The sequence below is a fragment of the Panthera pardus genome, unplaced genomic scaffold, assembly GCF_024362965.1.
Source record: "Panthera pardus isolate Hobbes unplaced genomic scaffold, ASM2436296v1 HiC_scaffold_25, whole genome shotgun sequence".
In the NCBI taxonomy this organism is placed as follows: domain Eukaryota; kingdom Metazoa; phylum Chordata; class Mammalia; order Carnivora; family Felidae; genus Panthera; species Panthera pardus.
Window position 1 is genome coordinate 26,929,301 of NW_026526821.1, and position 16,732 is coordinate 26,946,032.

At 36.9% G+C, this 16,732-nt stretch overlaps 1 protein-coding gene across 9 annotated transcripts in view; it reads right to left on the bottom strand.

The window, feature by feature from the left end:
* The window catches only part of TPX2 (TPX2 microtubule nucleation factor), a 57,777-nt gene that overhangs the window by 30,560 nt on the left and 10,485 nt on the right, over positions 1–16,732 (bottom strand). For 6 of the 9 annotated variants that reach the window (XM_019458845.2, XM_019458854.2, XM_019458846.2 and 3 more), the window contains 3 exons: positions 11,730–11,901; positions 9,687–9,809; positions 4,046–4,172 (listed from right to left, as the gene is read on the bottom strand). In XM_019458845.2, coding sequence (XP_019314390.1) covers positions 4,046–4,172; positions 9,687–9,809; positions 11,730–11,835 — 356 coding nt within the window. In that variant the 5' untranslated portion in view covers positions 11,836–11,901. Of the gene's footprint in view, positions 1–4,045; positions 4,173–9,686; positions 9,810–11,729; positions 11,902–13,289; positions 13,306–16,732 lie in introns of those variants that run through there. The other 3 variants (XM_019458847.2, XM_019458853.2, XM_019458851.2) reach the window with 2 other exon arrangements.

Sequence of the window (16,732 nt, forward strand, 5' to 3'; positions counted from 1 at the left end):
ACCTTTCATCTACAAATATTTCATAATCTCTAAAAGAAAGTACTCATAAAAAAATTACATGGAGTAATGAAGAGCAAATTTACTGAATTAAGGAATGAAGAAATGAATGTATTGAATGAGTAATGAAGAGTGCATATTACAAAATGTAGACAAGATACAATAATACAACCATTTGAAGGCACTGGAAAGTGACCAAAAGCAGGCAGAAAACAGAGGCACATTTATCCATGAAAAACAACTGCAAAGGGTAAAAATTATGAGTTGGTAGCTTTTTTGCCCGAGGTACTCCCCAAATGTAGCAGTTCTAACAGCAGAAAATTCCAGTCTCACTGGCTAGAGATAATAGAAGATAAAAATTCAAGGCCAGTATAACACCTAGAAATTTAGAAGAAAATCCTGAAAGTGAAAGAGCCACAGAAAAAATGTCACTCAAAATCTGAGCAAAACCTCTGCACAAATTCCTGCCTGAATGCTAAACCATGTATGTTTAGAAGACACCCATGGAGCCCAGCAAAAAGGCAAGCAGAAACTGGTGAGGTGTCCATCCTTAAAAAATAAAACCACACCACGTAAGACTGGTGAGTTTGCTGCTTTTTTTTAATAAATGTAACCCCCACTGTGCATATAGTAAGATGGCACAAAACTAACATCTTACTTGCTTGAGGTGTCAATAGACAAACATTGGAGCTGGCAGGAATTTAGAGACAAAATCTCAGAAACAAGAGAACCACAGAGAGGATGAACACTTAAACCTGAGGATGAACACTTAAACTCCACTCAAAGTCTTGGCTGACTTCTAACTTTCACAGGTCTGGGGGAGACCGCAGGGAACCAGACTAAAAAAGCAGCCAGCTATGTATGCAAATATATGAATGGCCAATAATCACATGAAAATATGGATCAACGTTATTAGTCATCAGAAAAATGCAAATTAAAACCAATGAAATATCATTAAAAAGACGGACAATACCAAATGTTGGCTAGGATACGGAGCAACTGAAACTCTCATATACTGCCAGTGGGAATGTAAATGGTACAGTCACTTTGGAAAACTTTCTGGCGTTTCTTATAAACATACATTTAACACTATGACCCAGCTATTGCAGTCCTAAGTATTTACTCAGGAGAAACATACGTCCTCAAAACTACTCAGAGCAGCTCTATATAGCCCCCAAATGGAAACAACCCAAATGTCCATCATCTGGTGGATGGATAAATAAATTGTGGCATATCCATTCAACAGAACTTACTATCAGCAATAAGAAGGAACATATTACTGGGGTGCCTGGGTGGCTCAGTCAGTTAAGCATCTGACTTCGGCTCAGGTCATGATCTCACGCTTCATGGATTCGAGCCACACATCAGGCTCTGTGCTAACAGCTCGGAGCCTGGAGCCTGCTTCGGGTTCTGTGTCTCCCTTTCTCTCTGCCCTTCCCCCGCTCACTGTCTGTCTCTCTGTCTCTCTCAAAAGTAAATTTAAAAATTAAAAAAAAAAAAAAAAAAAAGGAACAAACTACTAACATGAAAGGACATGGATGAATCTCAAAAGCACACGCTAAGTGAAAAGAAGTCATATATAAAAGAGTACCATAAATTTCATTTATAAAAACATCTAGAATGGAAAAAATTAATCTACAGTGACAGGAATTAGAACAGTTTTGCCTCTGGGTAGGAGGTGAGAGAGTGAGAAGGTAGAAAAAGCAGTAAGAATTAACTATAAAGGGTTAGGATGAGAGAACTTTTGAGGTGATGAAGACGTACTATATATGTTGATTGTGGTGTTATGGTTGCATGGCGGTATGTATTTATCAAAACTAATCAGATCGTACGCCCAAGATCTGTACATTTTACTATATGCAAATTATTACCCAGTAAAGTTAGTTAACTTTTACCTTTTATAAAAAAATTTTTAGGGGCGCCTGGGTGGCTCAGTCGGTTATGCATCCGACTTCGGCTCAGGTCATGATCTCGCAGTCTGTGAGTTTGAGCCCCGCGTCGGGCTCTGTGCTGACAGCTCAGAGCCTGGAGCCTGCTTCAGATTCTGTGTCTCCCTCTCTCTCTGACCCTCCCCCGTTCATGCTGTCTCTCCCTGTCTCAAAAATAAATATTAAAAAAAAATTTTTTTTATTGTTTATCTATTTGAGAGAGAGAGAGAGAGAGCACGAGTGGGGGAGGGACAGTGAGAGAGGGAGACACAGAATCCGAAACAGGCTCCAGGCTCTGAGCTGTCAGCACACAGCCTGACACGGGGCTCAAACTCATTAACCGTGAGATCGTGACCTGAGCTGAAGTCAGAAGTTCAACAGACTGAGCCACCCAGGCACCCCAAAACTAGTTAATTTTTAAAAACGGGACTGGGAATCATACAAATTAGAAAGGAAGAAGGCAAAACACATGAACACACGACCATTTTGGACATTATTTAAATTCAGCAATGATGTTAATGAAGTCAAGAGAAGAACTGCTGGGTGTCTTTAGGGAGAAATGACTGAGGGATGAGATGCCAAAAATTAAAACATGTATTTATGGTAAAGCAACACCTCCATGGAAAAATTATTATTACACACTAAGGCCTTACTGACTCTTAACTATTCTGTGTCAAAGAAGTTTTGGACATGTTTTAGCCTATCCATTGAGACCATGTGAAAATAAAATAAAATGGAATTTGTATGACTATCTACACCTTCCTATTCCATCTGCCATTCCTTTCTCGATTAGGTAACTCTGGACTCAGATAAATCTGAGATCTGAGATTAATGGCACTAATGTTTTACTTATTATGCATTTTCATAATGCAATATCATTTACAAAGTACTGTCACATGCCATCTTATTTGGCCCTTTCTTACAAGGAGCCTGGAGGATATGATTATTCTCAGTAAACTGAAGTTTTGAGTGGTAGAAGTACCTGCCTTAAAAATAAAACAAAAAACCATTCAGGTCTCTAATAGTAGCTGGCTTCCTCTCACACTGTCATTTCCAAAACGCATTCAGCATTCAATCAGGATGAAAGACAATTTTAGCAATCATATACATATACAGAAGAGAGAAGTGAAGACACTAACAGTTTCCAGGATTCTGAAGCAATCTATAAGAATCTGTAGGCCTCAATTTACAATCTAAACATGGAACAGAAACCATAGAATCAACCAGTAGCAATCTCTTAAGACTCTTGTGATATATGCCTAGCTCATTGAAATTTCATAGAATTCTTTTTATTAAAATGGGCTTCTTTACCAAAAAAGTTTAGGATAAGCTTGTATGATACCAATCTCAAAAGGTAATACCTTTATACCAGCATGAGGCTTTGCAAATGGTAGTTTTATCACTTCTGAATATAAAATAATATTATCTGTCATCCTTCTTCCTTGAGGATATTCTAGGTAACATCAAAGTATAAAGCAATAAACGGTCTTACAATTTAAACTTTATGAGTGGATGGTAATTATTAGATGTTGAAAGTTTAAAACAAAAAAAACCTAACCTGAATATTCTTCTGATGAGTGCCATCTGAAGGCAACTAATACTGACAGCTCCCAAACATGGTATTTTTGTTATCAAAAAAAAAGATACTGACACAAATACAACATTCAAAGACATTAAATGTTTTAAGTTCACCAGTGCCAAGATTGCAGCTTAACCCACCCATCTATTCATTCATCAAGCATTTAAATATTCAGTTTCTGCTCCTGCCAGACACTGTTAGGCACAGTAAGGATACATAATGCTTGCCCTTATGAAGTTTACTTATAATATATAAATAGGAAAAAAAAAGTCTGTCATATATCCACACAAATAAAGTGCAATCCATTGATAGTGCAAATAGCAAGGGTTCTGGAACCAGTAAACTTTAAGCAACTTAGTACCTCTAAGTCCTTATCAATAAGTTAAGCATATTACCTACAATTCATAAATGTTATGAAGATTAAATGAGGTAAAATAAAGAGCCTAATATAGTATGAGACACATAGTAGGTACCCTGACAGTAACTATTCTGTGAACATTATTAACATAAAAACCACTTTGGAGCCCTAAAACAGTCTTACCTCTGTGGCTGTGCTGGAGTATTTCTTGAGGTGTTTCCCTTGACTTCCAGGGAAGAAGCAGCATTTGATGGAATGGACTGTTCCACCAAATTTTCTTTTTCTGCCTCTTTGTAGTAAGTGTTGTCAACTATGGAAGAGCAAAAACTAGTCAGCACTCAAATTCCAAGGAAGTAAGCTAGATATGAGAGACACATCTATATGTATGTGCATGTGTGTGTGTGTGTGTATGACAACATAGAATTCTAGACTTAAAATTATGTGTGTGTGTGTGTGTGTGTGTGTGTGTATAAAGCCCCTCTAAGCAGTGGAACCTTTAGTTCCAGTGAAATCTTATACAGAAGATGAATTTATAAAATCTACTTTGCTTGAAGCAGAAACAAAGTATCCAGGGCCTATCTGCCAGCCTAAGTCATTCACCTCAGAAAAAAGTATCTCTGCCTTTTAATGCTGATATAATCATATTATTAGGCATTATGGGTATAACCATTGGTTTTTCTCTCCTCCACAAATTAAAAACAGTTAAGAGTTTAAAAATACAGCATTTGGGAAAAGGGAATCTAAGGGTGGAAAGGGGAAGGAGATATTTTATCATAACGTATTCTGATGTTACTATGGCCATCATGAAACAGAAACAAAAAAGTACTATAAGAATAAGGAGACAAGAATAATAAAAAAAAAGTCTTCATGGAAGAAACAGCATTTTCTAGTATAGCTTATGAACTGAGAGCCTTGACAAAAGACAAAAAATTCAACCAGATAACAGGGAAGAAAAGTCAGGCTATGAAAACACATTTCATGCATTATTTATTCCAGAGAACAATCATTTGGCTCATCGCCTAAAGAAATTTTTTCCTAGAGGGGAGAAAAAGAAACAAAAAAATGATAATATATTGTGTCAAGGCTATAACAGAGGCACTTACCCCATTTAAAATCAGAGAGGATTAAATTTTAAAAATTTAATATAAAATATTTAACATAAAAAATTTTATAGGGGTGCCTGGCTGGTTCAGTAGGTACAGCATGTGATTCTTCATCTCAAAGTTGTAGGTCTGAGTCCCATGTTGAGTGTAGACATTACTCAAAAATAAAATCTTAAAATAGAATAAAAAAATTTATATTCTCCCTACAAAAAATGTTCTTAAAATATCAACACACCATGTTAACACTAATCAAAATAAAGCTGGGATGGCTATATTAGTACCAGACAAAGCAGATTTCAGAGCAAAGAATATCAGAGATAAAGACAATCATTTCAAAATGATAAAATGGTCAATTCTTCAAGATGCGGTAACAACTGAAATATTTACGTACCTAATAACAGAGTTTTAAAATACAAAAAGCAGAAAGTACAAGGAAAAATAGGCAAATCCATAAATGTCGTCTGAAATTTCAATCTCTCTCTTCTAATTTATGGAACAAGTTGACAGAAAAATCGGTAAGAATATAGTAGTCTTAATATATGAGCAAATGTGCATGGCTGTATTCCAATAAAACTTCATTAACAAAAATATGTTGCAGTCCACTCATCAAGAAAATGTAACAGTTACAAACATACATACATATGTGGTATGCGTATATATAGATATACACACACACATACATACATGATGACAAAGCCCCAAATACATGAAGGAAAAACTGACAAGATTAAAGGGAAAAACAGTTCAACAATAATAGTTGAAGATTTCAATATCCATTTTCAATAATGGATAGTACACTTAGAAGATCAATAGGAAATAGAAGACTTGAGCAACATCAACCAACTTGACCCAATTGACATTTATGTAACTCTCCACCCAATGACAGCAGAATATACATTCTTTTGAAGTGCACACGGAACATTTACCAAGACACACCATATTCTGGGCCATGAAACAAGTCTCAATACAAAAAGATCAAGTCACACAAATATATTCTTTAACCAAATGGAATTAAATCCCTCGAGAAATCAGTAACAGATTTCTGGAACTGCCACCCCCTGCCACATGTATTTGGAAATTAAATACACACTTCTAAATAACACTTAGGTAACTTGGAACTAGTAGATAAATCCTGGAGATTACAGTCAACAATAATAGTCATAGAGATTATAGTCAATACTGTATTATAAACTTCAAAGTTGCTAAGAGACAAGATCCTCATTGTTCTCACAATGAGAGAAAAGAAATAATTATGTGATATGATAGAGGTGTCAGTCACGTTGCAATATATAAACATATCAAATCAACACCTTAAACTTACACAATGTTGTATGTCCATTATATCTCAATTAAAAAAAAAACACATGGATCAAGAAGATAGCAATAAAGAAATTAAAAGTATTTTGAATGGAATGAAAATGAATACAGAGCACACCAAAATTGTGGGATGCCACTAAAGCAGTACTTAGGGGGAAATTTATAGAAGAAAGATTTCCAATCAATGACTTCAGCTGCCATCTAAGAAACTTTAAAAAAAAAAAAAAAGAGCATATTGAACTCAAAGTAAGTAGAAGAAGGGAACTAATAGATCAGAATGAAAATCAATGAAATAGAAAAAGCAATAGAAAAACAACAACAACGAAACCAAAAGTTGGTTCTTTCAGAAAATCAGTAACACTAATAAATCTCTAGCCAGGCTGATTAGGAAAACAGAGACAAATTACCAAGATCAGGAATGAAAGAGGTGATACCACACAGAATCTGTAAATATTAAAAGGATAATAAGGGAACATTATGAACATTCAACAACTTAGATGAAATGGACAAATTATTTTAGATACAAACTACCAACACTCACTCAAGATGAGAGTGTTAAAGAATTTGAATTTGTAGTTAAAAACCTTTCTACAGGGGCGCCTGGGTGGCTCAGTCAGTTAAGCGTCCGACTTCGGCTCAGGTCATGATCTTGTGGTCTGTGGGTTCGAGCCCCGCGTCGGGCTCTGTGCTGACAGCTCAGAGCCTGGAGCTTGTTTCATTCAGATTCTGTGTCTCCCTCTTTCTCTGACCCTCCCCTGTTCATGCTCTCTCTCTCTCTCTGTCTCAAAAATAAATAAATGTTGGGGCGCCTGGGTGGCTTGGTCGGTTAAGCATCCGACTTCGGCTCAGGTCATGATCTCACGGTCCGTGAGTTCGAGCCCTGCGTCGGGCTCTGTGCTGACAGCTCGGAGCCTGGAGCCTGGAGCCTGTTTCAGATTCTGTGTCTCCCTCTCTCTCTGCCCCTCCCCTGTTCATGCTCTGTGTCTCGCTGTCTCAAAAATAAATAAACGTTAAAAAATAAATAAATAAATAAATAAATAAAATAAATAAATAAATGTTAAAAAAAATTAAAAAAAAACACCTTTGTACAAAGAAAAGTCCAGACCCAGATGGCTTTAATGGTGACTTCTACCAAACATTTAAGTAAGACCTAATATTAATTCTACACAAATTCCTCCAAAAAAAAAAAAAAAAAAAAAAGAAGAGAAGGGAATATTTAGAGTAAGGTATTTATCAAAACAAGCAAAGGTATCACAAAGAAAACTACAGACCAATATACCTCATGAAAAATATATACAGAAATTCCCAACAAAAATGTAGCAAACAACCTAAAAATGCATACAAAGAAAAAATACCATCATGACCAATTGGGGTTCATCCCAGAAATGCAAGGTTGGCTTAACGTTGGAAAATCAGTGTAATTCAACACAGTAACAGACCAAAAAAAGAAAAATGATCATATAATCATCTCAATATAAGCAGAAAAGGCATTTGACAAAATCTCACATCCATTCCAAATAAAAAATTATCAGCAAATAGGAATAGATGGGAATTTCCTCAGCCTGATCAAGGATATTTATGAAAAAACTACAGTTAACATCATATTTAATGGTAAAAGCCTGAACGCACAGGAATAAGACAAGCATGTCTACCTTTTCCACTCCTATCCAACATCCCACTAAAGGTTCTAGCCAGTACAGTATGCAAGAAAAAGAAATAAAAGGCATATTTGCAGATGATATGATCTATGTAAAAATCTGATGGAATCTATTAAAAAAAAACTACTAAAACTAGTGAGTTTAGAAGGTCGCAGGATAAAAGATTAATATGTAAGAATCAATTATTTTTTTTGTATTAGCAACACAAAAGAAAATTGAAATTAAAATAGAGGTATGAAAAGTGCTTTGAGAACACAGTAAGAGGAATCAGAGAAAAAAGGGTATTTGAGCTGGACCTTGAATGATGAATAGGAACTTTTCAATTACGTTAGGAATTGAATGCAGAGGCAACAACACTCATAAGACAGGTGAAAATATGTAATATGAAAGAACACAGACTCTGAGGGGCCTAAGGGGCATGCACGTAAGCAATGTGCATGGTTTTTGCCACATGACAGACCCAACAGAAGTTTCTTGCTTTGGGGCACACTGTTGACAAAACAGTCTTCAACTGAAAGTGGTCCAGACAAATTAGGTAACAGTACATACTCTTTCAATTCAAGAAGAGCACAAAGACCACCAAGGCAACAGAAAATCTGCCATGCCTAATGAACTAATGTAATTTACCTGAGGATGCAACACTGAGGCCACAGGCATTCCAAGCATGGCAAGTGAAACATGCCATACAGTTCTAACCCCTTCTGCAATTAAGACAATGGATGCAAAAGTTCAGGGTCCCTGCCCTAATCCCAAATTCAATAGATATCATCTGTACTCATGAGTTAATTATTTGAAAGTCATCCTAGCAGCTTAGACTTTGTAAATTACAAAAGTTTGCTAGAAATACAGCTATTTCCTGGTATGACTCCTCTACTTAACGGTCTAATTGGAGCCAGTTTCAGATTCATCCATCAAGAGTAATTTTCAAATGTTCTAAATTGATTGTGGTATTGGTTGTACAACTACTCTATGACTGTACTGTGAAAAACACTGATGGAGAGCCTGAGTGGCTCAGTTGGTTAGGTGTCTGACTTTGGCTCAGGTCATGATCTCTTTTTCGTGGGTTTGAGCCCTGCATCAGGCTCTGTGCTCAGAGCCCGGAGCCCGCTTTGGATTCTGTGTTTCCCTCCCTCTCTGCTCCTCCCCTGCTTGCGCTCTGTCTCTGTCTCTCAAAAAATAAAACATTAAAAAAAAAACTTTTTTTTAAGACTGAAATGTACACTTTGGGTGATTTGTTCATGTGAATCATATCTAAATATGGCTGTTACTTCAAAAAAGTAATTTTTAAGGATTTATGATCTCTTAAAAATGCTTCTTTTGTTCTGATCAAATAGAAAATATTCTGCAGACTTAGTAACCACCAGTTTAAATGCCAATTATCTTTTAGAATCAGATACATGACTCAAAGAATTCTTGTGCAATGACAAGCAGTACATTCTTCTCTCCTACTGCTTTGTTTCCCAGCCAGACTCAGGTTATGTTATGTTAAATCTTGTCATAAAAAGAAAAGAGTTTTATATCTGGCAGTAAAAGTCTATATTAGCTTAAGTTCCAAGAAATTAAAAAAAAAAAAAAAAGTGTAGTACATCATTAGTGTCACATTCACCATAAAGTGAAACTGGCCCATTTCACCAATAATAAACCAAAGGATACAACATTTACATAATTCCCCCAGATCCCTCAGGCCCATAACACACTGTTCCACCATTCTACCAAAGAGCTTTTTCCTAAGATGTTCTTTCTTACCTGGTCTTAAAGGTGTGACAATAGCTTGCTGAGGATTAGGCTTCCTCAGAGGGGTTTTGCCCTGAAAAAGCCCTCCTATGCCATTCTTCCCAGGAAACTTGTTCTCCAAATTGGCTTTCTCTTCTGTGAAAAAAAGAGCATCATTTAAACAATCAGCAAGGAAGCAAAATAAATCAGTCCTATGCACTTGTAAATGGGGCCTAAAGCCCCTACTAGTACGCTTCCAGCACATTTGGCAAGTACAAAGTTCTTGTGATCAAAATGAAATGAGTACACATTATACGTCAGAGATAGAGACTATAAAAACTATCACTGTAACACTGGCAACACTGAACAATGTATTACAGAAAAGGAGAAGTGCAGACTCTGCATTGTGAATAGCTACTTATCTTTGTTTGATACACATTTAGGACCATATAAGCATGAACTGGCCTAATCTACCACCTAAATACACCATGTTCCTCTTAAAGGAAACTGTAGCTATTAAGATCTGCAGGGCTTACAAGAGACATCTTATGGTCTATTTGAGTTGAGGTTCTCTTTCAACTGGTTGGTAAGAAGTGGGTGTGTGAGGATGGAACAGAGCTAGGCTCTCCCAAGGGATTTGACCTTAGGTTCTCCTGTGCCCAAAAGTGAGGGCAAAGCAGTGAAACATCCGTTCTACCAACTGCCTACCAACAAACAGAAGCTTCAGGAATGTGGTGAGCTCCAGCAATAACACTGTGCATGTACAATCAGAGTGCAACTGTATAAAAAGATATGATTATTTGGAAGAGAATTAGAAAATAATGTATTAGAACTAAGGTGGTTTTGAAAGAATGGTAGGATTAATTTTTTTCTTCGACATTGTATTTACCAGTTTCGCTGTACAAATATTTTCTATCTTGTTTTTAAAGAAAATTAGAAAAAAAGATAGACAACCCAGGGTTGTCTTCCTCAAGGTTTCAGTAATGCAAGGACGTGAGAAGATCCTTAGAGGGCAGCTGGTCCTCTTCACCTTTCCTCCACACCACTTCCAACAGACCCCTTCTCCAACGGATACCATTAAAGGCCTTTTGCAAGAGAAGGGCATGTGCCACCACACGTGGACACTGCATTGTAAGTGATAAGTGCAGCTGTAATGGACTCATTTTTTTTCTCCCATCACATTTTTTTTTTTTTTTAATACAGAAGATAAGTATACGAGAAAGAATAAAATGAAGAGACCCTAGCAACTACTAGCCTGACATATCACTGGTCTCACCATATTATCCCAAAATACTATAAAAACATAATCACATCCTTATTTACTATTGGCCTGGTGTCAGGGTTTGCATCAAATCATATGACTCAACACCAGGCAATCCCATTTCTGTTTGGGGATTGGGTTCTGAGTAGCATAATCCCTCCAGCTAAAAATGAATCAGTGAGGGGAAGCAATAGGGCAGTAACTGTAGTTATAAAAAAGCAACACAAGAATGCCTGTGATGTTAGAACTGTTCAGTATCTTGACAGTGGGAGTAGATACACAAACCTACACAAGTGATAAAATTGCATAGAACTTACTACAGAAATGAGTATGAGTACAAGTGAAACTGGGGAAATCTGAGTAAGATGGGTAGACTGTATCAATGTCAGTATCCTAACTGTAATACTAGATTCTATGCCCAATGACAGTAGAGCAAGTTTTTATGTGGCTGCTATCACTACAGACATGTTTTGAATCTTAGAGTTTCACTCAACTTTGTTTCATCTGGATTTTTCCATATATCCCTAATGCTTAAATATTTACTATTCCTAACTGCAAAATAACACTGATAGCCCACTCCTAAGACACTGGGCATTTCAATTATTTCTATCATATCATAAATGATAAAATATCTTGGTGTAGAAAGTAATTTATATTTTAGTTATTTTCTTGAAATTCCTACTATTTTTTTGAAAGGTACTCAGAACAAAAAAAAAAAAAAAAAAAAAAAAATTAAAAAAAAAAAAAAAAAGAAAGGTACTCAGAACAAACCAAGCTACTAACCCTTAAAATGGCCTGAAAAAGCAGACACTTACCAAACCAAGAATCTATGTTTTGGGTATCTTCCTCATCATCCAAAGAGGTAAAATTGATGAAGTCCGTGGGAGCATCGTAGGAATAAGAAGTTTTCACTTGTGACATTGTCCCCTGCCTTGGCACAGAAGAGCAGGTTTTTCCCAGTACTCACTCTTCTCAACAGATCACCTTCTAATGAAAAGAAATGGTTCAGAAACTTGGTTGTGCATTAATCTAAGGTACTGATTCCCCAGCAATTACTTTGATTTTACTACCACATTTGCAATTCTGAAAATAACCTGGACAAGACACCTTATTTTTCAAACCAAACTAAAAGTTAACTTTTCTTTTTCAAAGATTTTTTTTTCTTAAGCAATCTCTACACCCAACATGAGGCTCAAACTCACAACCCCAAGATCAAGAGTTTCATGCTCTACTGGCTAAGCCAGCCAGGTGCCCCAAAGTTAACTTTTCTTTTTTGGTAACTTGAAAATATTCCTGAAGATAAATGTGTTGGAATTAGGAGGAGGCAAAGTTTGATAAGTGCCTACAACATGCCAGGCAAAGTACCATACTAGGTGTTTGACATTCATTATTTTATTTTCCCTCAACCTACCATTTTTTCATTTCTAGCCTCTCCCACATCCCACTACTCTTTCTCTGCCCTGAATAACCCAATTTCTGAAACACACCATTAAATTTTACACCTACTAACTAAAATCTTACTCATTATTCAAAGTCCAATTCAATTCTCTACAAACTTCCCCAATTTCTACCTATCATACTAATTGCTACCTCTCCAAAGCCATAATGCTTTGTTTACCATTCAATTTTATATTAGTTAACTATGCAAATGCCTCTCCTAGTAGACCGTAAATTCCTGAAGACAAGGACGGATTTTATTCACTTGTGTATACCTCATCCATCAAGGTTCTCAGAACGGTATCTTATACCTAGTAAAAACTTAGTACGTTTTGCCAACTACAGGTTTTCTTTCCCTGGAAATATTTTCATAGGCACCTGGGTGGCTCAGTCAGTTAAGTGTCTGACTTCAGCTCAGGTCACGGTCTCTCGGTTTGTGAGTTCAAGCCCCACGTCGGGCTCTGTGCTGAGAGCTCAGAGCCTGGAGCCCGCTTCAGATTCTGTCTCCCTCTCTCTCTGCCCCTCCCCTGCTCACACTCTGTCTCTGTCTCAAAAATAAACAAACATTAAAAAAATTGAAAAAAAAAAAGAAAGAAATACATAAAAGGAGGCACCTAGCTGGCTCAGTCAGTAGAGCATGCCACTCTTGACCTCGGGATTGTAGGTTTGAGCCCTACGCTGGGTAGAGAGATTGCTAAAAATAAAATCTTAAAAAAAAAAAAACAAAAACAAAACACACACACACATAAAAGGCACGACATGTAAATTAGGTCAAAGAAACAAGTCAAAGGTATGGGCCCATCCCTGCTCCGGTGTACAAAGTTTTACACTCTCCCGTAGAAACCTGTGTAGGTTTAAAGTCAGCCCCCACTCTAGCCATTTACGGTTAAGCAAATATCTGGAAGTAGTTTCAAAAACAGTCTGAAGGACACACTCACTGGCAAATAATTTCCCTATGAAATCCAATGAGCCATTTGTCTTCATCCAGGGAACAACATGTACTTTAAAGTATTCTGTATCTTGGAAGAGAAGTAGATACCACTAATTACTTGCATACACATTTATTAAATTAAGTACCTTTAAGCCTTTATTTTATTATAAAAATTCATGCTCGTTAAAGAAATCATAAAAAAAGCTTCTATAAAAAATAATAATCTATAATACCACACTATTCCAGTCTGTCTCCCTCTCTCTCTCTCATTTTTTCTCTATATACACACATATATTTGAAATCTGCTTCACATACTGTGAGCATTTTCCATGTCAATATATATATATACAGATATTTCATCAACTGACAGCTTGATGACAGCTGTCAACTGACAGATACTATAATTTACGTATCCCCTATTTTTAGGCATTTTTCAATATTTTCACTTTAAAGATACTACTAGAAGAATATCCTTGTAGTTCAATTTCTGTACACATCCTTAAGTATGCCCTTAAGATAAATTCCTTTTTTTTTTTAATGTTTATTCATTTTTGAGAGAGACAGAACATGACTGGGGGAGGGGCAGAGAGAGAGGGAGACACAGAATCCCAAGCAGGCTCCAGGCTTCAAGCTGTCAGCACAGAGCCCAATGCGGAGCTCGAGCCCATGAACCACGAGATCATGACCTGAGCTGAAGTCGGACGTTCAACCAACTGAGCCACCCAGGCACCCCTACCCTTAAGAGAAATTCTTAAAAATGGAATTGCTGACTCTTGATACAAACTGTAAAACCGTTCCTAAAAAGGAACTTATATCACCAGAGTTATGCCAGTTCCCCACAATGTCACCAATTCTGGGCACTAATAACCCTCAGCACTCATTGTCTTTATAGTATACAACTATACCTATGCTCTGAGATAAATCATAAGAGTAGTTACACCCAACTTCATTGCTCAGTGGTTTGGCCAGTATTTCGTTAGCTTCTCTCAGTGGATTGGGGTAATTCAGAAGGTACTTGAGTGCCTGAGAAACATTTATTCTAATAATTATTTGGTTTACATAGTGACATCAATCCGTACACCAGAGAACTTCATCTTTCCATGGTCTCTCCTATGAACTCAATGCAGCCAGAACTCCACAGATACCTTTATAACAATGCCCCAGTTGAGGTACTTAGTGTAGAAACATGATTATTTTGGAATCAGAAGGAATCTTAATAACTAACTTTTGCAGTTTATAGATAAGGATTAATTACAGCAAAAAAGGCTCTTCCAAGATCAACACAACAATAATACTAATGATCATGGTAAAAACAGTTACCAAAAGTACTTATACATGCCAGGTGCCATGAAGTAGTAAATACACAGTATTTCAAATACTCTCCAACAATCCCGTAAAGCAGCAATTATTATTCCCATTCTAGAAGAGGAAGCTGAAGAGAGAATGATGTGCCTAGTATCATACAATTATGTAAAGGCAGAACTAGATCCAAAACTGAGGCTCCTAACATCAACACAATGTTCTTTCCACATTGTTCTGCCCTCTCACCCTATGAACTAAAGAGGCATATTAACATAGTTATGGCCTCTATTTGCATAGAAAAGAGGACTGCATATCCAAGTAAATCCATTCTCCATAGTCTTTTGCCCTGAATAGAGGAGTCTTTATTATTCTCATTTTAAAGTTTTCACTCTCTATGTCTACCTTCATTAATCAATTTAACTCACTAAGTTATTTGTTAGCAGTCCACTCTTATACACTCACTAGGGGCCTTAAATATGGGCTTAATGATACCGGAGTTCCTTTCTCATTAATACTCAAGTTGAGACTATGTCTTACACAAAAAGTAGAAGATCTAGTCTCAGACACAAAGGAATTTAAAATCTAGATAGGAGCTAAGGTTCTGGTGCACTCAAAAAATAAGATAATATACAATATTTAAATTATAAACTCTAAATATAAAGAGAATTAGAAATTGGGGCGCCTGGGTGGCTCAGTCGGTTAAACGGCCGGCTTCGGCTCAGGTCATGATCTCGTGGTCCGTGAGTTCAAGCCCCGTGTCGTGCTCTGTGCTGACAGCTCAGAGCCTGGAGCCTGTTTCAGATTCCGTGTCTCCCTCTCTCTGACCCTCCACCGTTCATGCTCTGTCTCTCTCTGTCTCAAAAATAAATAAACGTTAAAAAAAAAGAGAATTAGAAATTAATATCACTTAAGTCAAACTGATTAAATATGTTTCATTGAACATCATCAAAATAGTAGGAAGCACACCATAACAAAAGTCACCTTTTAAGCTTAGTGTAGCCAGAACAGTTCTGGCCAATGAGAATGAAGTAGGAATCTGCTGAGGGATTTACAGGAAAACTTACTTTCCTGATATAGCCACAGCCCTTGTTCTTGCCCTTTCCCTTCAACCCTTCTTCTTGCCTTAAAGGCAAATGTAATAGCTAGAGATAGAGCAGCTATCGCGTATACAAGTGGATGGCCAAAAAAGTAACACTGGCCCTGATATTGCTGAGCTACTGACCATTGATCAAATATCAGCAACCATCTACCTCCAGACAATACTCTTTTTGAATAAGCCATTACAGTCACATTTTCTGTCACTTATAGCCCAAAACAATCCCAACAAAGAAGTCCAGAATTCTAGACCTGTCTCTGACATTTACTACATGTATAGAACAACAGGAGAGGCACTGTATCTTTCTGCCTACTTACTTCCCATAAACATGAGAAGGCACTTCAAGTACTATACAATGCACTACTATAAGATATCACTGCCTCTCCTCCCCTTGACCATATCTTTATTCAAAGGACCCTCACTGAAAGATTCCCCAGTGACGGACAGTGGTTAAAATTCCCCTGTTGCAAGGAAGTTTTCCCGTTCTTGTGAACAAACATGCTGGAAGACATGGGAAAATCTTGGATTCCCATGATCTTAATGCCTAACCCAGGTCACTGGGAACACTTCCCAGGCAGTAATGCAATGAAGACAACTAAAGCTGGGGGAGGGAAGAGGCAGGAATGTAATATGCAACAACCCCACTTAGCTTCCTAAAAACCATGATTCCACCAAAGCATGCCACTGAAAAAACCACCTGGAAAGTATTCAAATATAACCCCTCACATTCTTTTTTCTTTTTTAAATTATGGAGCTACATGGCTACCCTCTTTGGAGAGCAAGTGCATGTTTTTGAGAGGTCTTGCCAAGTGTAAAACTTTATCTTACAGATATGTACTTATGCATACGTAAGTATAAGAAAGTGCACGATAGTATTGTTCATAAAAGCCAAAAAACTAAAAACAAAAATTCCACCAATAGAAGACTGCTTGAATAAATTAGGGTACAATCCTATAATAAAATATTAGAGAATTTAATATTAGATAACTTTGCGTATGTGGTCATATGTACACAATGAGCTCCAAGGGCTATTAGGTGAGAAAAGTAAAATG